Raw genomic sequence first — 26,177 nt, forward strand, 5'->3', positions numbered from 1 at the left:
GATACCACCTTCGGGACATCCCCGGAGAGACGCACTCGTACACGATTGGCCTCTGGGTCTGCTATATGCATTTCCTCCAATCCCACTGATACCCATATTTTTACAGAAAGCATAGTCACTGGGAAGGACTGTCATTTGTATAGCCCCCCATTGACCTTGACAGATTTGGTTTCCCTTTCTTCACCATCACCTGCTGGAGGATCCATGGATCCTGGACCCAGTTCCAGATCTGCTGACACACCCATCAGGGGACCTTCATCCTTCATTACAGTCACTGAAGCTAACTGCTTGGCTGATCCATTTCCCCACATAGCCAGGCTTCATTCCCTGTTGTACGACACAAGACAGATTTTATTGTCTTCCCATAAGCCTTCCACCAGAAAATTATATCGCAGTAAGTGGAGGAGGTTCTCCATTTGGTCTGGCAAACAAAAATTGATCCTTTTCAAGCTCCATTGTCATCCATTCTAAATTTTTTGACTATGATTTTTAAGGAGGGAGCAGCAACTGCTAAAGTTCGGGTTCAGTTAGCTGCTATATCCAATTTCCATCTTGGAATTGATGGTTTAAATATTATTGCCCATAAATTATCTAAGGCTTTTCTCAAAGGTACTTTTCACATGAGGCCCCCACTGAAGTCTCCTTATTCCCCTTGAAGTTTGAAATTTATGCTATCTCAAATAATTCTTTCCCCCTTTGAACCAGCATCATCTTGTGATCTCAAATTTCTGTCCGAGAAAACTATTTTTCTAGTGGCCATTACTTCTGCCCGCAGAGTGTCAGAACTTCAGGCATTATCTATCAGACCTCCTTATATGATTTTCCATGCTGATAGAGTGCATCCCAGAACAAACCCCTACTTTTTGCCTAAAGTCTGATGTTAAGTTGTCAATCTCGCCTTCATTCTTGCTGGATGGGTTTGGAGCCGATCCTCGGCTCCAACTCGGCCAATACTAAAGCTCGAGAGCTAATTCCACCGGCTCGAGGCTCCCCTATATCCCACAATGCTAGGCAGTAACTACCCAGATCTCGTTTGCCGCTATAGCTGACGAGGTGCTTTTCTACCAGCTCAGGCAGGTGTTAGATTTTTACCTTATTAGGTACTTCTTAAACCCCCTTTTTGTTGTCATACCATTACTTCTTAGTTTATTTAAGTAATTTAGATAAATCGACCCCTGTTTATCGAGTCCTTTTTCCCTTTCTTCCCTTATCTTGTAGGCCTTCGGCCCCTACCCCTCCCCCAGTCCATTAGTGACTAAATTACTTGTCCCTTTTCTGTTAAGGGCTTGTGTGTGTGTGTGTGTGTGTTTGTTTGTGGCTTGTTTAGCCTTAATAATCTAATTTAATAATTAATAATTTTTCTGTAAAGGGTGTGTCTGTAGTGTGTTTGTGTTGTGTCAGGCACTCCTTTTTTACTATGTCTAAAGAAAAGGTCTCAGGCTTCAAGAAGTGTGACTCGTGCTGTCAGAAAATGTCTCTGACAGACGGTCACACTTCTTGTGTGTATTGCCTGGGACCTGTGCACCTGCAGGACTCTTGTGCTGTTTGTCATGGTTTTAGCCCTAGAGTCCTGCAGGAACGCAAGAACAAGTTAATCTTGCGGGGCTTATTAAAGCCTGAAGGCCCCCCGACTCAGTCTGTGTCAGGGAAGCCTTCCAAAACTTCCACACAGTCGGCTCCGGCTTCAGAGTCGACTGCTGGAAAGACTACGTCGGCTTCGACATCGGCTCCGGCTGGAGCCGATGTTTCCAAGCCTCATACGGTTACCTCGGCTCCAGCTGGAGCCGAGGCTGATAAAACTCCGTCTGCTCCGATACTTTTATCGGAGCCACAGTCTAGGAAGAGGTCCAGATCCCCCTCTATCGGCTCCGTGCATTCGGCGCCAGGATCCCTCTCCTTTCTGAACAGAGCCATAAAACTCATTCCTCACGGTCTTCCAGGTTATCTGACCATGATTTGCAAAGGGTAGTGAGTAGACTTCTTAAGTCCGAGGCACTGGCCCAAATGTTGCATAGCCCAACTCACCAGTCAGTGGCTATTTCCGTTCCCCAGTACATTCCTCCTCTGACTCCTTTGAGTTCGGAGCCAGGGCTTGTCGGAGCCATGGCTGTCGGTGCTTCGGATCCGATACCTTCCCTTTCGGCTCCGTCGTCTGCTCCGATCTCCTCCTTGGAGGGATCTCGGTGCCGAGCTTCCCTCGTCGGCTCCGAGGGGGCGAGTGGCATCGGACCCTTGTCCGACCCCGCCTCTTCGGGCTTCGGCGCAGGTGAGTTCGGCCCGACATCGGCTTCGGAGCTGTCCCTGTCAGTGCCGGGGGAGGTCCTTGTCTCTTCGGAGCGGGGGCCTCTGGCCTTGCCTGATAGGGGTGCCTTCGAGGTCATGCGGAGCATGCTAGAACCAGGTTCTGCTCCACAGTCGGCTCCTTCAGCCCCCATCTACAGTGCCTGCGGTGATTTCTACCACCCCTTGTCTTAGACCACAGAGAGCCAACTCTCAAGTTTCCCCATTGGGAATTTCCTCCTCTTCCGAGGCCTCTCCTGACCCGCAGGAGATCCCCAAGGAAGAGGCAGTGCAAGAGGAAGCACATTGACTCCCTGAGTCGGTCACCTCTGACACTGACTTAGAGGAACTGGTTCCTCGATCCTCTGAGGATGTCTCCTTTGCTGACATCCTTGAGATCCTGAAACAGAGGGGGAACTGGCCAGCCCTTAACCCTTCGGAGGATGAGTCAGTGTAACTTGAGGCATTTGGCTCTCGCCCTTCTACCTCCTGGGTGTCCCCTCCCTTTGACCCCCTTATGGAAGTGGTGGCAAGGAAGGCTTGGACGGCTCCTGATTCAGTGGAACCCACCCCGAGGAGACCATCTAAATTTATTACTGCCCCTAGAGATAAAGATTTTTTATCCAAAGGTTGTCCCTGTTGATGCCATGCTGGTGGCTGCGGCCACTAAGAAAGAGTTAGCTGATCCTTCGGTTCCTGTCCATCCTCCTAATAAGGAATCTAGGACCATGGACAGGTACAGCAAGCGGATGTTTTCATCAGCGACTTTTTCGATGCGTTCGCTGAATTACTTATGCCACTTCACTCGTCTCCAGAGAGATTTACTCAAGGATATGGGTGAACTGATAAAGGATCCTACAGCTGAGGGGTTCAAAGACGCAATGAACTCCCAGTTGGCAACCCTGAATTCCATCGTTAACTCCTCCATGTGGCTGATATCATATGCTGCAGATGGGGCGAGTAGAGCCGCAGGCACAGGTGTTGCCTTACGACGTCACACCTGGATGCGGCTATGTAACTTTGCGGACCCTTTCAAGGCCCTTCACCAATTCTCCTTTGATGGATCATCCTTGTTTGGTCCACAGGTGAAGGATACATTGACCAGGTGCGAGGTAGAAGGTAAGACTCTCTGCGTCAGAGTCCGCTTTTCTACCCTTCTAGACCCTATCCCAAAGGTCAGAGGGAGGAAAGATGTGAGTCCAAACAATCCCAGGAGTCTCATCTGATGCACAAGGCGATTCCCTCTAGAGGCAGAGGGGAATAATAATAGACGCCGCCCTAGAGGCAGAGGAGGTCCGCAAAACCAGGGTAGCAGAGAAATGTTCTCTGACAAATCCTGTCAGCATCCCTGAGGGGCTGCCCGTCTGTCCTGACAACAGACGCCTCCCTGATCGGGGGGGGGGGGCATTATCAGGGCAGAACAGTCCAGGGCACGTGACAACCTTTCGAGTGCCACTTGCACATAAACGTCTTAGAGATGAGAGCAGTGCTTTTAGCATTGCAAGCCCTTCACGACTCTCTTCCCACTGGGACTATTGCAATTCAAACGGACAACATGTCCATAGTGTGGTACATCAACAAACAAGGCGGAACCAGATCATACCCTTTATGTCGAGAGGCACTCAGACTTTGGCAATGGGCGATCTCTTCTCAGTGTTTTCTGATAGCAACGCATTACTCCCGGAAATCCAACGTTATTGCAGACAAATTGAGCAGAGCAATTCTCATGCCCCAGGTGGTCTCTAAAGAAATCAGTTCTAGAAGAAGTATTCCTAAGATGGGGCCAGCCTTGCTGCGATCTTTTTGCTACTCCCCAAAACAGCAAGTGTCACGACTTCTTCACTCTCTTCCCGTTACCAGGCCATCCCACCAGAGACGCTCTAGTCCACGATTGGCCCCGGGGACTTCTATATGCCTTTCCACTGATATCTCAATTAATTCAGAAAGCCATCGCCTTGAGAGTGACAATGATCCTCATTGCCCCTTACTGGCCTTGACAGATATGGTTTCCCTTTCTTCATCGTTACCTTTTGGAGCAGCCTTGGCATCTGGACCCAGTACCAGATCTGATAACCCACCAATCGGGTCAGCTGCACCAGTCTCTACCTTCTCTAAACCTCACAGCGTGGTTTCTCCGATTCCAACCTTAGCCAGGCTTCCCTCAATATCTCGCTCGGTCTGAGATATTTTGATAGCCTCTCATAAATCTTCTACCCGAAAGATTTATAGTAGCAAATGGAAAAGCTTCTCTTTTTGGGCAGCATCAAGAAACATAGATCCCTTTACTGCACCTATCCAGACTATTCTAGACTTTCTAGCAGAACTCTTTCATTTAGGATCTTCTGCATCTACCATTAGAGTTCAATTGGCCGCCATTTCAAATTTTCATGTTGGTGTTTCAGAGTCTAGCATCAAGGCTCACAAACTCTGTAAAGCCTTTTTAAGGGGGGTATTTCTTCTCAAACCTCCAATCAAAGATCCCCCGCCTCAATGGGATTTGAACTTGGTTCTGGCATCTTTAATTCTTCCCCCCTTCGAACCGGCGGCTTCATGTTCTTTGAAGTTGCTTTCTTGGAAGACACTTTTTCTGGTAGCTATAACTTCAGCGAGAAGGGTATCTGAACTCCATGCTCTGTGCAGTTGTCCTCCTTACTTAGTGTTTCACAAAGACAGGGTATCCCTCCGTACTAATCCATCCTTTTTGCCTAAAGTTTCCTCTCAAATAAACCTAAACCAAACTATTGATCTCCCCGTCTTTTTCCCCAACTATTCGAACAGGTCAGAACAAAAGCTACATTTTTTGGATGTTCATCGCCAACTTAGATATTATTTAGACAGGACTAAACAATTCAGGAAATCTAATCAATTGTTTCTGTCATATGCAGAAGGGAAATTGGGCCTTCCAGTTACTAAGGTATCCCTCTCTAGATGGCTCACTTCTACAATTACCTTCATCTATGGGATCAGACATCAAAAACTACCCTCAAGACCTAGAGCTCACTCAACTAGGGCATTAACTACATCCGTAGCTTTTCAGGATAGGCTACCAATAGATTCCATTTGTGCAGCAGCCACCTGAGCTTCTCCTCATACATTCATTTCACATTACAAATTGGACATGGTTTCCAGAAGCCGTGCCAATTTTGGTTCCACTGTTCTCAAGAGTCTGTTCCGATAGGCCACCGGGATAAGGTGCTAGGACGGTCCCATCCAGCAAGAATGAAGGCGGGATTGACAACTTAACATTAAGAAGTTATGTACCTACCATAACGCTCCATGTTAGTTGTCTTCTTCTCTTCTTTCTTCCCCACCCTCCTTCCCCAAGCCTGGACAGACCGACAGGAATTCAGTTTGTGTTCTTCCTCTGGAAGTTGTCATTCCCACACGTTCTCCCACCTCTTTTTTATCTTTGCTGTGGTCTGCGATACTTTTTTACGCAGATTATTTGAGGTGGGTTTCCCTACTCCATTCTATGGAGACTAGGATTGCTTGGTATAGCTATCAAATGAGATCTGAGTAGTTACCGCCTAGCATTGTGGGATATAGGGGAGCCTCGAGCTGGTGGAATTAGCTCTCGAGCTTTAGTATTGGCCGAGTTGGAGCCGAAGATCAGCTCCGAACCCATCCAGCAAGAAAGAAGGCGAGAAGAAGACAACTAACATGGAACGTTATGGTAGGTACATAACTTCTTATTCTGAGTCTAATATCATCAGGTCATTGAGTTGCCAGTCTTCTTTCCCAACCATTCCAACAAAATAGAATACATGCTGCACAAACTTGACTTGCACAGACAGCTCAGATTTTATCTTGATAGAACTAAGGATATTAGGAAATTAGATCAACTTTTTGTATCCTTTTCGGAGGCCAGAAAAGGTAGACCTGTGGCTAAAACAACCCTTTCAAAATGGTTATCGGATTGTATCTCATTTGTTCATGCAACTGCTAACATACCCTTGCCACACAAGGTAAAGGCTCATTCAACCAGAGCCATTTCTACGTCTTCTGATTTTCTATTTAAATTGCCCCTTGATAACATTTGTGCTGCAGCCACTTGGTCTAAGCCTCATACTTTTATCACTCATTACAAAGTGGATAAGGCCTCCAGGGACAGGGCTTCTTTTGGTTCTACGGTCCTGAAAAATGTACTTCGTTTGCCACCCAGGATTGTGGGTGCTAGGGACGCTACCCATCAGTGAGAATAAATGGCGAGATTTAACAACTTCACATAAAGAAGTTATGTACTTACCATAACGTTCCATGTGAGTTGTTTATCTCGCCTTTATTCTCACATACCTCCCTCCATCCCCCACCTGGCTGACATTTGACTCGGAGGCTGGTATTATCCTGGTTGTTCAATTCTTATTATTCCATTTTGGGAGAGTGGACATCTTCCAGGGATATAATACATGCAGCAAACAAGATCTGAGGTAATTCCAGCAGTGCATCATGGGATAAGAGGCTTGGTCTTGAGCTATTGCTAAACCTTGAGCTTTGCTATCGGCCGTGTCGGAGCCAAACCCATCAGTGAGAATAAAGGCAAAATAAACAACTCACATGGAATGTTATGGTAAGTACATAACTTCTTTTTAATGCCTGTGTTCTTCCGTGATCCCAAAAACATAGAGAAGAGAATTCCTCATACCATGGATGTCTACATGCAACTTGGGTGTTACCTCAGGACTAAAGATTTCATAATGTCGAACCAATTCTTTATTTCCTTTGATGGCAAAATAAAAAGGACAGTCAATTCATTTCTATGTGGCTATTTCAGGCTTTTCAGATCTGTTCTCATCATCATGGTAAAAATCCCCTTTACAATGTGAAGGCTTAATCCAGCAGAGCTTTGCCAATTTATGGAGCCTTTTGAAAAGAGATGAGCTCATTAGCTGTTCTAAGCGGTAGGAACATATGATTATCAATATACTTTAAAAACTATAAAACTGATTCCTTTTCCAGTGCCAGGACAGAATTTTCTAGAGCTGTCCTCCAGGGTGTCTGGACTCTGTGCTATATCCAGCCTTAAGCATTGGCAGTTGTCACATAGCTATTTGCTGCTACAACTGTGATCTAATAATGACATAGTACAGTTGTGTAAGTTAACTTAGCATAACAGTAGATGTTCAAACAGATCACTGTTCCAGTACAAACACCTGCCATCCTTTCTCACTTTTTATTTTCCTGTCTTCATGTGGCCAGGGTGAAGTCGCTGTCACTTCTGTATCTTTTTTTCTGATCTGACATATTACTACTTGAGGTTCTTTTTCATAACATTAGATCTGATGTTGTCAGTCTTCACATAGTCCTTGATAGTGGGTTCAGTTCCGAACCTTGGAACTAACTCTATCGTTATTCCAGCTCGCACCTTCCAAAAACACTGGAGCTCAGCTCTACCCATGATGCTTCTCACCAAATTACCTCAGATCTCGTTTGCCACTTCACAGTGCCAGATGCGTTTTCTCCTTAGCTCTTAGGCGACAGCATTTTCAAATCTGTAATTTTCTTGTCTTGCTTTTTGTTAATAACTGTTAATGTCTTTCTACCTGCTACTATAATTTCTTGTTCAGTGTGCATGCGAATGTTAAATTTACCTTCTTGGTAGTTTTTACACACCATAGTTGGTACATCTACTTCTTACCTTATCTGGTGTTTCTTGCATACCATTGTTGGTACGTTGTTGATTCTTTCTCTGTTTTCCAGAAAAAGGTAGCAGTCTTTTCTTTTTCCCCTAGTAGCATTCTTGGTTTTGTGTGTGTGTGTGTGTGTGTGTGATTTGTTATGGAAGGCAAGCCGATTAAAGGCACATCCAGTTTCAAGAGGTGTCTTAAATGTGACAGAAAAATGCCCAATTCTGACGGGCATGCCCTTTGTGTATATTGTTTTGAGGCTGTTCATTTGCAAGAAGACTGTGCCATGTGTCATAGTTTCCGCCATAGGTCATTAGTCAAACTCAAGAACAAGCTAATTCTGGAAGGTCTTCTGAAATCAGAGTTTGAAGAGTCCTTATCTGGATCCAGGACAGAGGCTAGTTCTCCTTCCACTTCTTCCTCTTCTTCCAGCAGAAGGGAGAAGCCAAAAAAGAGAAGTCACCCAGTTCTAACCCCTTCTTCGTAACCACCAGCTAAAATAGCCAAAACTCCTTTGGTTCCTTAAGTATCCTTGGAAACCGATAGGACAGGCATCTCAACCCTTGGTGCCGGTTTCTGCACCAACTTCCTTGGCGCCAACCACAACTCTAGATTCCTCCACCTCGACACCAAAAACTCAGGAACCAAAGGAGTTTTCCTTCAAACAACTGCCATAGACCAGATATTCTCCATCGATGGATCCCTTTGCAGACCGCCCTCAAAGTCCTTTCCTGGAGAAGCATCCACCCAGATCTCCTTCTGTTTCCTCTAACCCAGTGGTTCTCAACCTTTGTGAGGCCGAGGCCCGGTAAATTCTGTTTATATAAGACGAGGGCCCGGTCCCAACATATTTACTCATAAATACCTTTCCAAAGCAGGAGGATGTCAAATTGTCAACAAATCACTTAACACATACACACACCAAATATTTATATATGCAAGTATCTAATTTAATAAAGATAAATGTATGGATCTCTCAGTTCTAAACACTAGTTCCAACAGTAACTAACATTCTGAATGTAAAAATGCAGCACTTTAACAGTTACTAATGAAGACGTTGCTTCTAGCAAACAACTATATTTGTAGATGAAATATAAAGCGCCTGTTGCCCTTGAAGAATAAATTGATAAGCCGATAATATTGTAATAGGGAATGGATGGCAAACTGATAAAAGGTTCATAGTTATCTCCTCCAAAGGAGGACATACTTAGCACTGCAGCATCCACCCCCTTTGAAGTACAGCACAGCACAGTACAGTACAGTAGCAGCAATCCATCTGCATATTGTGGGAGTAGAACCCACAGCTTTCTGCATCAAAAGCAACTATACTACCTGTTGTGTTACTAACAATGCTTTTAAATATTTTAGCACAGCAGTGATATCATTTGCTAAACAACTGTTGCACGTTGCAAACAGATTTGGCATAAGCAGCACTAAACTTTTCCCCTGAAGCTCTCAGCTTCTTATAAAATGCACTTGACACTTCACTATATCTCTCAACTTTGCAGCAGAAGAAATCTGGAAAAAGCTAAACTTTATTGGGAGGACAAAGGCCCCAAAACCAGGGATGCATTTTTAAACATTGCTTGTATAATCTTAGAAAGTTGCTAGAGTAAAATATTTTGTGTTGCCATACGTTTCCAGAAAGCTAGGATGACTGAAACTTTAATGACTGTCATTATTTAGTGAATTAATTCCTCACTGATTTCCCAGAAAACCACAAATTTTAAGAGGCACAGACCAAAAATCAGTTATGGACCCAACTCCTTAAATGATGGTAGGGGTAGATAACTCAGGCTCTTGTTGCTTGACTGTAAGGTACAGGGTTTGAGCCTGAGTAACACTAACCACCAGGCCCCCTAACTGGGGCATTTCACACACACACACACACACACACACACACACACACACACACACACACACACACACCCTTGTGACTTGCTTGCAGATTCAGCAATGAACTGAACAAAACACTAACCTGCCAAACACACTTGCAGATTCAGATAACTAGGCATATACACACACACCAAATCTTGTGTGAATCAAATGGCAGAACCTGAATTGAACACTTACTTAAAACAGGCAGATTCAGCAATGAAATCCACTTAAATAGGCAGAGGCAGCACAGCAATAAATAAGTTTTCTTTCCTGATCATCAAATTCTACGTGCGGGTGAAAGAAGGACATCTGTGTAATGCACAGATGTAACAGAATGCCCTCGGCAAAAGATGCTGCCTGGGACAGACCACCCTTTTCACCCCCTCCCAGCTACGCCACTGTCACTCACACATCACTCTCAATCTCTTCCGATCTCTCTCACACTACCCACTTTCTCATTCATACATGCATTCACCCACACATTGCTCTCACTCTCTTCTGATCTGTCATGTATACGCACACACACACACACACACACACACACACACACACACACACACACACACACACACACACACACACACACACACACACACACACACACAGTCTCTCACTTTCTCACTCTCTGAAGCTGTAGGCCAGTGTCTCCCAACCACTTGCGGCCTGGTATAATTGATGCCATGGCCCGGTACCAGGCCGTGGCCTGGCGATTGAGAAACACTGCTGTAACCAATTCACCAGGTGTTTAACTGAATTGGATATTATGAGGATGGTGGACCAGCTCCTTGTACCAAGGGGATTGTCTTCAGTGACGGTTTCTAAAATCCTTTGTCGCTGGAACCTTACCCACTTCCACCATGGTCTTTCATCCTCCTCTGACTCCCACTGAGACTTCGGAGCCCCTGGTATTGGCCGTCCTTGCCTCGACTGTTTTGGTGCCAGTCAGAGCTCCTTCTCCAGGACCGATTGCTACCCCGAGTGCTTCGGGTTTGTTGGATCTGGAGATCTCCCAAGGCCGTAGCTTCATTGCCGGTTCTGGGGGGATGGTTTTGACTTCAGCTTTTTCAGAGCCATCCATGCCCCTTGGTGTTTCTGCATATGTAAGCTCGGCCCTGGCTTCAGCCTCGAAGGAGGCTTCCTTAGTGCAAGGTGGGATCACGGTTTTGAAGGAATCTGTTTCAGTTCCGGGCTCTCATCCTAAAACAGGGAGGCCTGCGTTCCAGGCCATGGAGAGAGCTTTGTCCATTGCAGGCCATCAGTCATTGCATACCCCATTTGAACCAAACCTCGGTCCTTTCCCCTCAACTGGAGCTTCCTCCAGCCTCTTCCCAGGGACAGAGGGCACAAAAGTCTCAGGATCTAACCACACTGGTTATGTCCTCCACAGATGCCTTTCTGTAGCATCCCACCAAAGAGGTTCCTGTGAAGAGAAAGTGCAAGAGGAAGCACTTGGAATCCCTTGAGGAGTCATTCATGGAAGATACTGATTTTGATGAAGGGGAAAGGTTCCCCAAGTCTTCCCCTGATGAGGTTTCCTTCAGGGACAGTCTAGAGATCTTGAAACAGAGGGGTGGCTGGACCTCAGAAGAATCAATATACTTTGAGGCTTTTTGTGCCCAACCCTCTACCTCTTGGATTTTGCTGCCCACTAATTATCTCATTAAACTGATTGCTCAGCGGGCCTGGAAGTTGCCTGATTCTATTGAACCTATCCTTAAGAGACCAGACCGTATAATTTCAGCTCCCAAAGATCAACACCACTGGGCTAAGGGAATTCCAATAGCTGCCATGGTGGTAGCGGCAACCACTAAAAAAGAACTTGCTGACAAAAATCCCACTATCCATCCTGCTAATAAGAATCTAGGACTATGGATAGATTTGGGAAGTGCATACAAGCTTCATCAAACTTCACTTTTAGGGCTTTGAACTACAAGACACATTTTACAAGGCTTCAGAGAGAGAGAGATGATTAAAGAACTATCAGATACTCTGTCAGGAGAAGTAAGGAGTTCAAGACAAAGTGACTTCTCAGTGCAACCCTTGAATCGATTTCCAACTCATCCATGAAGCTAATTGCCCATGCTGCCAAAGGGATGATGAGAGCTGCAGGTTCAGGTGTAGCCATCAGGAGACATGCCTAGATGTGCTTATGTGAGTTCGCGGAGCCATTTACATTTTCTTTCATCAGCACTCCTTTTGACGGAACATCTCTATTTGATTCCAAAGTTAAAGAGACTCTAGCCAGATGTAGAGAGATGGAAAGACTCTTTCTACCATAGGCGTATGCTTTTCCACTCCCCTGCGGCCTTATTCCAGGAACCAGCATAGTGGGAGGCTATGGTTCAAGAAGTCCAAATGGCCTTTCCAAGACTCACATGGCAATGACTTCTCCCAAGGCAGAGGGGGAAGTAATAATGGAAGATTCCAAGGAAGAGGCAGAGATGGCCCACAGAATCAGGGTTCCAGGGATTCTTTCCCTGGGAATTCCTATCAGAGTTCCTGAAGGGACATCTGATTGCTCTCCTCTGGAGGCAGTTGGGGTGATTATCCCTGCACCAATCTGCCTGGCTAAGGGTAACAATGAACCTTTGGGTGCAGAAGATTATAACCAGAGGATACAATATCCCCCTTTAGTGCAGTCAAAGACTATAACAAAAATCCCGGACATTCCACCCAGTCACAGGGAGGCAGCAGTGTTAGAAATTCAAAAACTGCTTGACAAAAGAGTCATCCAACCAGTCCCACTAGACCAGATAGGATCCAGAATTTACTCAAGATTCTTTTTAGTGCCGAAGAAGACAGGGGACTGGAGACCAATCTTTGATCTTAGCAGGCTGAACAAATCAGTTTGTAAGACCAAATTTCAGATGGTCATGGTTTTGTCTGTTCTTCCCTTTTTGGGAAAAGATGATTGGATGTGCTGAATAGATCTTCAGGGCATGTATTACTACATAAAAATGGGCAAACGGTCCAGAAGATTTTTGTGCTTCCAGCTGGGGGCCAGTCACTATCAGTTCAGGCACTGCCCTTTGGTCTCACCACAGCCGCCAGGATGTTCGCCAGATATATGGCAGTGGTAGCAGCTCATCACATACTGCAAGGATTCTGGGTGTTTCCATATCTAGACGACTGTCTCCTTACCACTTCCACCAGGCCTCTCCCTCTAGACTATACTCTTCTGCTTTCTTCCAACTTGAGTATCACCATAAACTACAAAAAGTCCCAGTTAGAGCCATGTCAACAATTGGAGTTCATCAGACCAAGGATTAACATGATCACAAGTGTTGCATCCCTGCCCATAGGAAGACTATAAAGGATATGGATCACTAGTCAGTCAGATTGTTCGCAACAACAAAGTACCAGCAAGGCTCCTCCTTCAAACCCTAGGGTCGATGGCAGCTTTTTTCACTCCAGTTTGTCTTACGAGATATCCCATGCAAATTCTTCAATGGTTTCTAGCATCTCAATGGTCTATGTTAGATCAACCAATGTTCATTTGATCACAATTATCAACAGATGTAAGGAGGACCTGAAGTGGTGACTTCACGCCAATGAAATTTTGATGGGATGTCCTCTTGTTTCCTCTCAACCCCAAGCCATAGTGACCACGGACACATCTCAAATAGGGTGGGGGGGCATTATCTGGGAAAGACAGCCCAAGGCACTTGGTCCCATCTGGAGGCCAAGTTGCATATCAGTATTCTAAAGATGAGGGCAGTGCTGTTAGTGTTGCAAGCATTCCACCCAACCCTTCCCTTTGGAGTGATTGCAATCCAAACAGACAACATGGCAGTAGTCCGGTTTATCAACAAACAAGGGGGAACCAGGTCCTCTCCCCTCTGTCAAGAAGATGTCAGAGATTGGCAATGGACAATTTCATCTGACTGCTTTCTCATTGCAATGCACATTCCAGGGAGCTCCAGTGTGATTGCGGACAGATTGAGCAGATGTATTCTAATGCCTCATGAGTGGTCTCTGTCTGTCTGTCATGGAAAAGATATTTCACCAGTGGGACCACCCTTAGTGCGACCTATTTGCATCCCTTCTGAGCAACAAGTGCAGCAGCTACTTTGCTCTGATCCCCCCTCCAGGGGAGTGACTGAGAGATGCTCTTCTGCACAATTGCCCCCCCCTTATATCCCACTTCCTAAAGAAAGCCATCAGGTCAAAAAACAGGATTATCCTCATTGCCTCATTCTGGCTTCAACAGATCTGGTTTCCCTTTCTTTGGCCTCACCTAATTCGGAAACCTTGGAGTCTGGATTCAGCTCCAGATCTGCTGTCCCATCTGGACAGATTGGTTCTTCTGAATCTTCAGGACCTCAAGCTCACTGTATGACTTCTCCAACTCCCATGATTACCAGGCATTCCTCTCTCAATTCACTAGTCCAAAGAATTGTTCTGGCGACTCACAAAACTTTGAAAAGTAAATTATACCTTAACAAATAGCATACATTTTCCACATGGATATCTAAGACTAATGCTGATCCATATTCGGCTCCAATAAATAAAATCAAAGTCTTTACATCACTTTTTGAAGTAGGAGCCTCAGCTTCAACCATATGAGTGCATTTAGCTGCGATCTCCAATTTTCATTTGGGTCTACATGGCACATCTCTAATGTCCCATAAGCTTTACAAAGCCTTTCTGAAAGGATCTGTGATGCTCAGACCTCCATATAAGGAAACATCTACACCTTAGGACTTGAATTTATTTCTCCATTCCCTAATTTATTCCCCCTTTGAACCTTCGGACAAATATGATCTAAAGTTCCTAGCATGGAAAACCTTATTTCTGGTAGCCATTACTACCGCTAGGAGAATATCGGAGATTCAGACTTTATCCTGTAAACTTGCTTATCTAATTTTTCATAAAGACAAGGTTTCATTGAGAACTAAACCTTCCTTTTTGCATAAGATAGTATCTAAAACCAACCTTAACCAAACTATTCAACTCCCAGTCTTCTTTCCCAGTTTTTCTAACAAAGGTGAATACTACCTTCATTTATTGGATGTACGTAGACAACTTCGTTTTTACCTGCACAGGACAAAAGAATTCAGAAAATCAGGTCAGTTGTTTGTTTCTTTTTCTTCAGTTGCAAGAGGGGAAACCAGTTTCCAAAGTTACTCTGGCTAAGTGGCTAAAGGACTGTATTACCTTCATTTATGACAAGAGGAATTTACCTCTACAAAGGCCTTTGTAGGTACATTCTACCAGAGCACTACCCCCTTCTGCAGTATTTCATTTTGAAGGTTTCCTTAGAAGATATTTGCAACAGCTGCATGGGCTTCCCCACATACCTTTATTACTCATTACAAATTGGATCTGGTCTCTAGGAGACGGACATCCTTCTCAGGAATATTCTTCTGTGAGGCCTCCCAAGATTCAGGTAGCTGGGGATTCTGTCCCACTGTCAAGGACTATGTGAAGATTGAAATCATCAGATAAAGAAGGTTATGTCTTACTATAACGTTCCATCTGTGTTTTCAATCTTCACATATCCTCGACATACTTGCCCTCCTTCCCCTATCCTCACGTTTTTATGGTGGATTGGATCCCTGTATGACATGGGTCCTCATTACCAGATTCAGATAAGGTCTCTCTCTCTCTCTCTCTCTATATATATATATATATATATATATATATATATATATATATATATATATATGTTTATTGTCTGTCACTGTTTTATGCAAACTCGATCTGAGGTAATTTGGTAAGGAGCATCATGGGTAGAGCTAAGTTCCAGAATTTTTGGAAGGTGTGAGCTGGAATAACGGCCAAGTCAGTTCCGAAGTTTAGAACTGAACCCACTGTCAAGGATATGAGAAGATCGACAACACAAATGAACTTCATGGTAAGATATAACTTCTTCCCCTCCACCTTCAACTTAAGGACAAGAAAGCTCTGAATTTTGGCACATATATGTCCTTATGTCAGCATGTTGACATGTGTGAGCTGATGTACAATGTGCAAGGAAGGCACCTAAAGCTTTACTAGACTGGCTGGATGGTGGCTATCCCTGGTGGGATATGTCTCATATAGCTACATGCTACTGCAACAATGGTGAACTCAAACACCAATTGTTAATGGTAAATTAACTTATATTATTGTACTTTTTCTGATGAAGTACTACTACTCAAATCTGCCAAAAAAATTGTGCATTTTGGTTCAACAGCTTTTGTAGCTGACTAATTCCAGTTACTAAACTCCCATCCAGTAATTGTTTATGTTATTCAGGTTGTCCATGTATTGAAATGTCTTGGGAGTCTTGTTTGCTCAATATTTAATTCACTTTGCCAGTGTTTCATGAGTAGGTACTGAAGCCATTGATAACTTAAAATAGTTTACAGTTATGCAAGTCTTGTTTCTTGAAATGCAGACATTGATTTATACTGCTCAGTTTTACACACATTTATTTGAATTGTTTAGACAATGCCTTTATTGCGACAGTTCCTCATTGCAGGAGTATGTTTCTGACCAGCCTTCAAGAACCAAGTTCATTATATGGATTTAAGGAGCTTAAAGTGTTACAACTACATAAAAGCCATTGTACAGTTTAGACATGTGGGCTGGAATGATTATCAGCATACCACTTCTCAAACACTTTTTATACAGTCCTTTCGACCTCTTAGTGCAGGACTTGTGGACAAAGGCCCCAAATCAGGAACATTTTAAATATTACTCATGTTTACTTACAAAGTTGATGGAATAGCATGTTTTGCATTTGTATGCATTTTCTGAAAGATGCAAAGTCTGAAATTCAAATGTCTGTCATTATTTAGTGACCTCTGTGCTCAATGATTTGCCAGAACTCCACAAATTTTATTAGGAACAGACCAAAAATATTAGGCAAAAATCAGGACATTCTGCAAAACTTTGGACAGTTTAGAAGTATGTTTTCATGGCTTTGACTGAGACTGTTTAGTTTACTTTCACTAATTGTCCAACCATATCGCTCTGTTTACTTTGCAACACCAGTTTGAACTTTTTTCCCCCTAATCTTGAGTTTTCTTGCTAGTGCTGTTTTTTGTTAGTTTTCTCCAATTTTTCTGGATCTTTGCCTGTACCTTATCAAACGCTTTCCCACTTTGCTTTACTTTTCTTCTAGGTTCCCTTCTTTGCATTCTCAATCCAAATGTATGTCCTGTTTCTTTTTTATTTTATTTTTTTTTTACTTGCCATGAGTTCCAGTCTTGTCCTAATGATGTCACACAACTTGGTATCTTAAACTGTTTGCATTTTTAGTTCATTCTTGTTGCTATTTCTGTGTAGCTGAGATTTAGTGGTAGTCTCAGAGCAATATAATTAAGCAATAACCGATGATGTGGTGTGGTATTTTGAAGATTTACCCACAGTTTAAGCCCGAGCGATTAAATAAGCCAACCATGGGTAAATTTCAATATACCACAATTATACAATGACATTATTTAAAAAAAAAAAAACTTTTCTTAAATAATGTCTTTGTATAATGGCGCATTCCTGTTCTTCAGACGGTGGTGGTATACTGCTTCCTTGTGTTGATGTACTGCCCATGCTTATGGAACTTGCATTCCTACACATACCCAGTACATCAATGCCCTGAAATGGAAGCAACGGAGAAAAGAAAGTCTCCGTTGCACCATTTTTTTCTTTTTCTATTTATTTAAAAAAAAAAAGGTTTTGGACACTTTATACCAACAGAAAAAAGTACGGGCAACCGGACCTTTTTCCATTGGTATATTGTGGGATTTACAACAGGCACGCTGGCCAATCATTGTGCATGTTTTGGAATATTAATTGGGGGGGGTCATTGTATAGTAAGTAATTAAAATATACATGATCATAGTTTCTGAAGACTGTAGTTCATCTTACAGCTGCTAAGTTTTGTAGGCTACTGTTGAATATGTCTTGCTGTTTGGCTCTGTGAAATATCTGCAGTGTTGTTTTATCTCATAACATTTGGTTAGTGTCTGTCTGTTGAATATGGTTCTTCTCAGTTTCTTACTAAAAAGCAAGTAATTGGCTTAGTTGGACATCTTGTTCCAATATATATGGGTTGCTGACAAAAAGTTCCAGTTATTAAAGATAGAAAAGCTGGTGCAGCTAATTGAAAAGCAGCTGATCACATGTACCGGCTTTTGTTTTCCATGCAAGATTAAGATAAAGTGAGTATCACGGAATTTAACTTTTCTGTACTGTATTGCAATCTGTAAGTCAGTATATATAATTAACAGGGATTGTGAGAGTGCAGAGGGACTTACCCCCCCCCCCCAAAAAAAAAACATGTTTAAATTTTTTTGTGTGCATGTTTTGATTCGGTGGTGATCACTTATGTTTGTTCACTTGCCATTCAAACTTTTGATTATACTTTATATGGACATACATGTAACTGTCTATAAATGGATACAGATACATATGTGTGTGTATCAGTGTCAGTATATAAACTTTTATTGTAAACTGCATTGCATAATGAAAGAAGTATTTTTTAATAAACTGCCACTCGAGTCTGGGTAAAAGAAGTTGCTGTATGTGTTTTCATATAAATTCACGTATATTTTCATATAATTGCATGCACAGTATTTTGTTGTAGCTTTGGGGTAAGGGCACAAGTCATAACAGTGACTTCTTTATTCTGTACATTTTTAAAGAGTTGCACAGTTCTCACCCTCATTCTTTCACCTCCATGCATCCCCCATGCAGGACATCACTGAATTCCTACCTCCACATTGTAAGCATTCCATCCGTGTAAAACAGGCCATTGACAATTCCCTCTTGGATGACCATTGCATGCATTAATATCTTTGGAATTCTACAGTTCAATTCCTGTTGCATGACATGTCTGACGATAACTCTGATTGGAAATGTTGCTAGTAATAGGTATTAGTCCATGGAAAAAGTGATGGCCCTTAACCACTTGAGTTTTATATCACATGGGGGGTGGGAGGATGACATAATGGTTAATGTGTTTACTTTAAAGACACAAGGTGCAGGGTTTGATTCTCACATGGGGTAACTGGCTAGGCTTCAAATGGCCCAAAAAGAGCAGTTAGCCTAGTACTAATCTATGAACCTATGCACCCTTTAGATATCTTATCTATGTTACTATGCTACTTTTGATCCCCTGCCAGTGTGCTTATGGGCCAGGTGATATGCTTTTACATTTGCTAGTTTCTTTCATGAATATTTCTTCATAGTCATCCTTTCACCAGTTTAATCACTTTACCTAGTATGGGGGGGGGGCACACTATTATAATCATTTTGAGATATTTTTACTTTAGCTTAGTTATAGTAGGTGTGTTTTTAATACTTATCATCATGTTAAATTATAAAAGTGGACCTGCATAACATTATTCTGGATAGAAATCCACACCCAGAGCAATATTTTGCCATACAGTGTAAATCCTTAGCTTTATTTATGAGTAATACAGTTTGACTTTTCTTACATCTGTAGACAGAGGGATGGCTTCAGCTTTCAAAAGACCAGAGTCCCCAAAGGCAATCAGAATAAGCAAACTGGATAAACGTAGTGATCATGAAGTAAATATTATCATGCAGAAGCCACTGGATGGAGAGTAAGTAACAGAATCAAACATGTTTTTTTTTTGTTTTGTTTTTTTGTGATATAGTACAAATGTTTTGTATCCAGATCCTAATCTTACAGAAGTGACTTTATAGGTTCCAACTCATTGATCTAGCTGTAAGAAGGCTTTCGCTGCAGCCACCAGGTGTCAGTCTCGAATCTGGAGTTGGCAGACCATTTTCCTCTGTAATAATTTGAGCATGGGCTGTACAGATGCCAAGCTAGGGAGTTGGCAGACATACACAGTCTACGCATCTGCATACATTTGATTTTGTTTTCTCAGAAAAGGAGCACCAGAATCCTAACTTCAGACTGTGTGTGTGTGCGTGGGTGGGATTGCTTCTATGCATGTGTGTGTCTGTAGATATATATATATATATATATATATATATATATATATATATACACACACACATATATGTATGTGTGTGTGTGTGTTCACATCCTTGTGGTTCGGTCTTTGAAAAATGCATACCTCTCAACTGTACCTGATTTTGAAGAATGTGCTTGATTTATTTCTCATATATTTAACTTGTCCCTCATACAATCGTTGATTCTCTGGTAAATCACTGAGGAATGCAGATAGTTCAGTAATGCAAATTAGAGTTTCATACTGCTTATTGATTAGAAAATGCATGTTGATGCAAAATGTTTTGTACTATTAACGTTTTAAGTGAATTAGAATGATATTTAAAAACTGTCCCTAATTTTGTCTCCTATTATTTTATGCTATCCACAGAACTCTTGTGTAAAGAAGTTGAGAGGTATGCAGTAAACAATACCTCTTCGCTGTCCCTGATTTTCCCTCATGTTTTTGTCGTCTCTGATTTTCTGATAAATCATTGAGGATTACAGACACATCAGTAATGCAATATGGTAGAATGTCATATTTCTTATTACTCCGAAAATGCATGCTGATACAAAAACTGCCATTCTATTAACTTTTTAAGTGAATTAGAGTAATATTAAAAATTATCCTAGATTTTGTCCTTTTTCCATTATTTTTCACTATGTCCATAATTGTAAAAGGCATATATATTCTGTTGCTGGCAGTGTCTACTGTTATCAGCTTTATCTGTTTCCTTTCACAATTTAAAATAAATAAATATCCATCTATCTATCTATATGTGTATATATATATATATATATATATATATATATATATATATATATATATATATATATACATGTACCTGCAAAGAGAAAACTGTCCCTGAAGATCCACATCTCTACAGTTCCCCGCAGTCTGGTCAAATGACTATTTGACTATAGATTGCAGGAAAACACTAATCAGTTGCTACGGGCAACTGCATTTATACTGTATAATGGTAGGACATGTTAGAGAGCAGGCAAGCCAACCCAAGTAATATCCAACTCCTGGAGTAACCCTGTGGACAGCCACCGCTACTTGTGGCATTACAAGGCACAGAGGGAAATGGAAGTAGCTTACCAGGCCTTCCTTCTACATCATGCATGCAAAGACTCACACATGTGGCCAATTTAGAGTCCCCAATCCACCTTACTGCATGTCTTTCGAATGTGGCAGGAAACTCGTGAATACTGGAGGACACTCAGAATGTACACAAAAGGCACCCCTGCTGAGAACTGAACCAGCTAGCCTTGTTATTCATGTCCTGTTACTATGATCGGAAAAAATGAAATTGCTGGTCACTGTAAACATTTATAAATTCACAGATTCATGGAATATCTATAGCAGAGTTAGTACTTAATACCCACTTACTCTCACAGGGCACTTCCTGCCTTCCGGAAGGAAAAAACAGGTTAGGATGGGATTTTGGGTGTCCATCTAATCATCAAGGTTTGCCTTAAAGCAAGTGAAGGATTCTCTCTGTTTTTTTTTTTTTTTATGTCACATATTCCCAAGATGGGGGAAGCAGTTAGTAAAAAAATATGTCCATCCAGCATATCTTGTTTGTTTGTTGATGACGATTCAAGTCTTTAGTTGGAAGTGTTTGTGGAGCCATTTGTTTTGTGGAGGTGGAGAAAATCAAGAAGGGATGAATCAGTAGTAACACAGAATGCTATACATAAATCACACACACAAGTTTATGCAAGACAGAGTATAGGGATAGAGTTTCAAGCCTGTCTTTGTAAGTAAGGGTCTTTAGTCTGGTGATCTTTCTAGTTAGGATTCTCTGGGGTCTTTTGTAGATGTGTGATGTGTTTGGACAGGTGCATGCAAAATAAGTATTATATTGTATAACTGGTCTGATTAGGGTAGAGCATAGAGGAAATATGACATGTTCAACATTAGATCACTGGTGCTGTACCCTAAACAATTTGGGTTATGTTTTGCCAAGGATATGACCAGCTGTCAGGCTTATCAAAGCTAAAGGGCATCTTCCACATGCTCTAACTATAAGGAGCATGAGCAGAGCTCCATATACAAAGCAGTTATAGTACAAAAAGCTTCAGACCTTTCTTTTCACCAAAGTTTTCTCTTTCCATGGGCTTTTTGGAACTGACTGTTGACTTGCAACCCTTCAAGGCTGGGCAGATAAATCCCATTCTGGGGAAGTCCTTCCAATGTTTTATTTGCTGAAGAAAACTTTTTTTTGTGAAACTATTAATATTTACATTAAGGAAACTTCTTTTTTTGGACTGCAATTCTGTACCAGGGGATTTTATTACTATGAGTGCTTCTTGAAGCATGTTGTGTTGAAATTCTGATTTTCAAACTTTTTTTTTAATATTCTTGCATATGTTGCACTGGGGCAGGACTTGGTGTTTTGTAGATTGACAGGGAGTTTTTTTTTTTCTTCAAAATCACTTTTTTTATCTGGCACTGAGTTTATCAACTCTAACAGGCTCCAAAAGCCATCATTGAGGAGTCTTTTGTTGCTGGGTCTATAGAGCAGAAATTGGTCTCCTTCCACTTCCTGTTTTCATTTCAATGGACAGGAAAGATTTCCTGGATTTTGCTAGAGAATTAATTGCTGCCTTTTCTTTATCTACTTCCTATTCAGAAAAGAAAATGAGATGCTTCTCTTTCTAAGTCTGATTTTCAGTCAGAAGAGCAGGGATCGGAGGGAGAATGTTGTGCTTCAGGATTTTCTTCACTACCTGAAGACACTGATTTTGAGGAAAGTTTTACTTCAGATTTCGTGCCAGATCATTATTTATCTGTAACTTTATCTAAAATGAAAGATATTTTTCAGTGGGATCAGAATAAAATTCGTATTGCCCAGAAAATGTATTATGATTTGTTTCATCTAGGTATCCCTCAATCTGCAGCTAGTCCTCCGCTTTATTTGCTTTAGAGAGCATTTTCCTGACAGCTTGTAGTTTACCTAATATTCAATCTGCCTTCCCTGGGAAGTTTGTTAGGTTATACAATGTACCTTAATGTTCTGTAGTCCTATCTCACCTTCATTCTTACATATGGGATTGGAGCCGATCCTCGGCTCCGACTCGGCCTATTTACAAGCTGGAAGTGTTCTAGGTGGCTTGTGGCTAGGTAGGTATCCCATGGTGCACCAGTATAATCCCCCAGATCTCATTTGCCGTGTCAACGTGTTCGGTTGTACTTCTCTTTGGCTCTTGCTAAGTTTTTTGAATTTATTCAAAATGTTTGTATTTCTAGTCTAAGCTGTTATATTATAGTCGTTTAGCATAGTTAGCGTAGTTTCAAATAAACAAAATGTCCACAGCAGCTAGCCAAACTAAAAGGAATCCACAAAGCCAAATATAAGTTTTTTAGCACTTTCTTTCACTCTTTAATTACACGTGAACTTCTTCAGAAAAAACGGGAGATCTCCCACACTCCCGTTTTATACCATGCTACAGGAAATGATGTAAAGATAAGTTTAGCATAGTTAGGGTAGTTAAAATAGTTACCTTTACATTTGCGCCTTGTGTGCACTCTTTTGCTAAATTGTCCTTTTGGCCTGATCGGATTGGTATCCTGTGTGCTATTGTTAGTGTCATTCATAGTTTGGTATTTGTAGGTGCCTTTTGCGCTTAGTTTGGAGTGTTTATTAGGAATTGGTCTAAATTTTTGGTGAATTCCCACTCGCAAATTGTTGGCTTAATTAACAGAACGAGGTTCTGTTCTGTTTGTTGCTTTAGTCATAAGCTTACTAGTGGTGTTGTCAGAACACGGTTCTGTCTTAGTTACTATTTGAAAGTTTCACTGTATTCTTTTTTGAGTGTGTGACTTTCCCACCTTTGTCTCTTAACTAGGTCTGTTTTAGTTAGAAGACCTAGTTATTTTCCGCTCCCTTCCTTGCTCGGGCTAGGCCTGTTTAATTTAGAGGACCTAGTCCTCGTGATGTCTCTCTTTCTGCAGGGCTAGGCCCATTTAAATTAGAGGGCCTAGTCCTCCCCTCCTTTTCTACTGTCTCTGTGTGTGCTTTTTGAGAGAATGTCCAAAGTTAGTAAGGACCATAAGCCATCTGGCTTCAAGAAATGTATTAAATGCTCACAGAAAATGTCCATCACGGATGGCCACAGTAACTGCGTTTACTGTCTAGGGGCCATCCATTTACAGGAAACCTGCTTAATGTTCATCGTGTTACACTGCTGCAGTCATTACACTTGGGTTATCCTGCCGTCAGGCGGTTCCCCAGTCGGCCTGAGTTCCAAAGTCTTGGTCTGGCGTCAGTTGCTGTCACCTCCTCCCTGACGTCAGTGCGACAGGGCCGTCTCCTGAGATTTTCATTCCAAATCCAGAACCTAAGTCTTCTACAAAGCTAAGTACCCCGTTGGAGAAACTTTTTTTTGCCTCAGTCCGATGTCAGTAAAAGTTAATAAGTGTATTTCTTGTGGGAAGCAAATACCTCATAAGGATTTCCATTCCTATTGTATCCCATGCCTAGGCCCAGACCACGACGTCACTGGTTGTTGGTTTTGTGCTAGGTTTAACAAGCGCACTATTAAACGTCGGTTTGATTTTGCCCGACATTATTTTGGAAGAAAATTCAATTATACCATGCCGTCGGAACTTCCAACGACCGAAATACACAAAAAGTGCAAAGACAAGGATAGGCATCCGAGGCCTAAAACTGACGACGAACCCTCTTCTAGGCCAGTCGCCGGTTCTCCGGTTTTCAGCGAGGCGCCTTCGCAGCCCCTGACGACCGCTTCTGTAGAACCATAGGCCACCTCTGACTCCCACGTGAAGATGGCTGGGCCTTCGGACGCACAAGTTATTCAGCTTACCGAGACTATCCTTTCAGAGGGATCCGGAGTAGCTGAGCAACCCACAGCTTCAGAGGGTGTCTTCAGACCTACTCAGTTAAGCATTAAACCCTCAGCTAAGTCTAAGCCTCCTTTAAAATCAAAGAAACAAATACAACATTCTCCAGGACAGGCCTCCATGCCTAGGAAACAAATGCTCAAATCGGCCGAAGACCTAATCACTCTGATCAGGGGGTCCCATCCCCCTCCTGATAAAAGGCCTAGACAGGATGCAGACTATGACTCATCCGACCAGGTGTTCATCTCTTTTGATTCATCCTCAGACCTTAGGATACTCTTTACCCCCTTATGAGGATTCTGATGCTGAGGTATCAATTCCATCATCCTCACCACCTGAGGACTACTCCTTTGGGGAAACCCTACATACCATGAGGGAGCATTTCCACTGGGAAGGCCAGGATTACTCAGAATCCAAGAAAAGGCTCAGAGACTTCCTTTTACTGCCTCAACACAGACCCCTTGCTATTCCGCCAGTGTTAGATATTGTGGATGATGTGTATACTGAATCTAGCTTAAATCCTGATTCCTTACCTCCAGCCCCTGTTAAACCTGACAGATACTACAGAGTCCCTGACTCACATAAATTTCTGTATAAAAGCCCTGCAGCTGACCCTGAAACTATTTCTCAGGGACCCAAAGGAGTTAGGCCTCATCAGCCAAGAATCCAGTTCCCTCTGACAGAGATTCCAGAACATTAGACAGATGGAGAAAGAAAGTATATACGTCTGCAACTTTAGGAATGAGAGCCTTAAATTGCCAGTTTCACACGCTAAAATATCAGCAATTTTTACTGTCTCAGTTAAAACAGAAAATGCTTCCAGAATCAGATCCTCCTAATTTTAAAGAAATGCAGGATTTATTGCATGCAGCTGAACAAGTGGGAAAGCATACTTTGCAATGTGGTTTTAATTCTCTAGAGGCCTCCTGCAGAGCAGCAGTTACAGGCTCTGTCATTAGAAGACATGCTTGGTTAAAAGAACATACGTTACCAGATCATGTTAAAGCAAAATTATTGGATGCACCTTTGCAGCAGGATGTGTTATTTGGAGTCAAGGCAGAAGAGGTATTAAAGAAAATGGAGGATAAGGCAAAATCTATGCAAAGGGTGAAGGATTTCTTACAGGTTCAGCCTCCTAGATTTAGCAGAAACTGGCCAACTAAGAATTGGTCCTTTCCAATTACAGACAGACCTCAAAGGGGAAGATACAGATGTCCAAGAGGTAGAGGTCACACACAAGATCCTTATAGGCCTCTACAATGGGTTGCATCAGGCCAAAAAGAAGGGGAAGACAAGCCCCAACCATATAAAAAAACAGCTCCAATGACTTCCCACTACAGCTGCCAAACAAATCCCTCCTGGCAGCCCCCTTGGGAGGAAAACTGGCACTCTTCTACCACAATTGGCAAATGATCACCAAGGACAAATGGGTTCTCAACATTGTATTTCAAGGTTACAGGTTCCACTTTCACACTCTGCCAAGGTTAAAAGGAATGCCAAATCTGCCACCAAATCAATGGGCAGAGGCTCAAAAACAGATTACAGCACTCATGGATATGAGAGCTATTCAAAAGGTACCATCACAGGAGCAAGGACAAGGATTTTACTCAAGACT

At 42.4% G+C, this 26,177-nt stretch overlaps 1 protein-coding gene across 1 annotated transcript in view; it reads left to right on the forward strand.

Annotated features, from left to right (window-relative positions):
• KIAA0753 (KIAA0753 ortholog) overlaps positions 1-26,177 on the forward strand; it is a 1,485,993-nt gene that overhangs the window by 1,266,149 nt on the left and 193,667 nt on the right. The window contains exon 16 of the mRNA XM_044054254.1: positions 19,216-19,336. Within this exon, the coding sequence (XP_043910189.1) occupies positions 19,216-19,336 (121 nt within the window). The remainder of the gene's footprint in view (positions 1-19,215; positions 19,337-26,177) is intronic.

The sequence above is a fragment of the Protopterus annectens genome, chromosome 13.part0 (assembly GCF_019279795.1).
Source record: "Protopterus annectens isolate FY-2018-M chromosome 13.part0, PAN1.0, whole genome shotgun sequence".
NCBI lineage: Eukaryota > Metazoa > Chordata > Ceratodontiformes > Protopteridae > Protopterus > Protopterus annectens.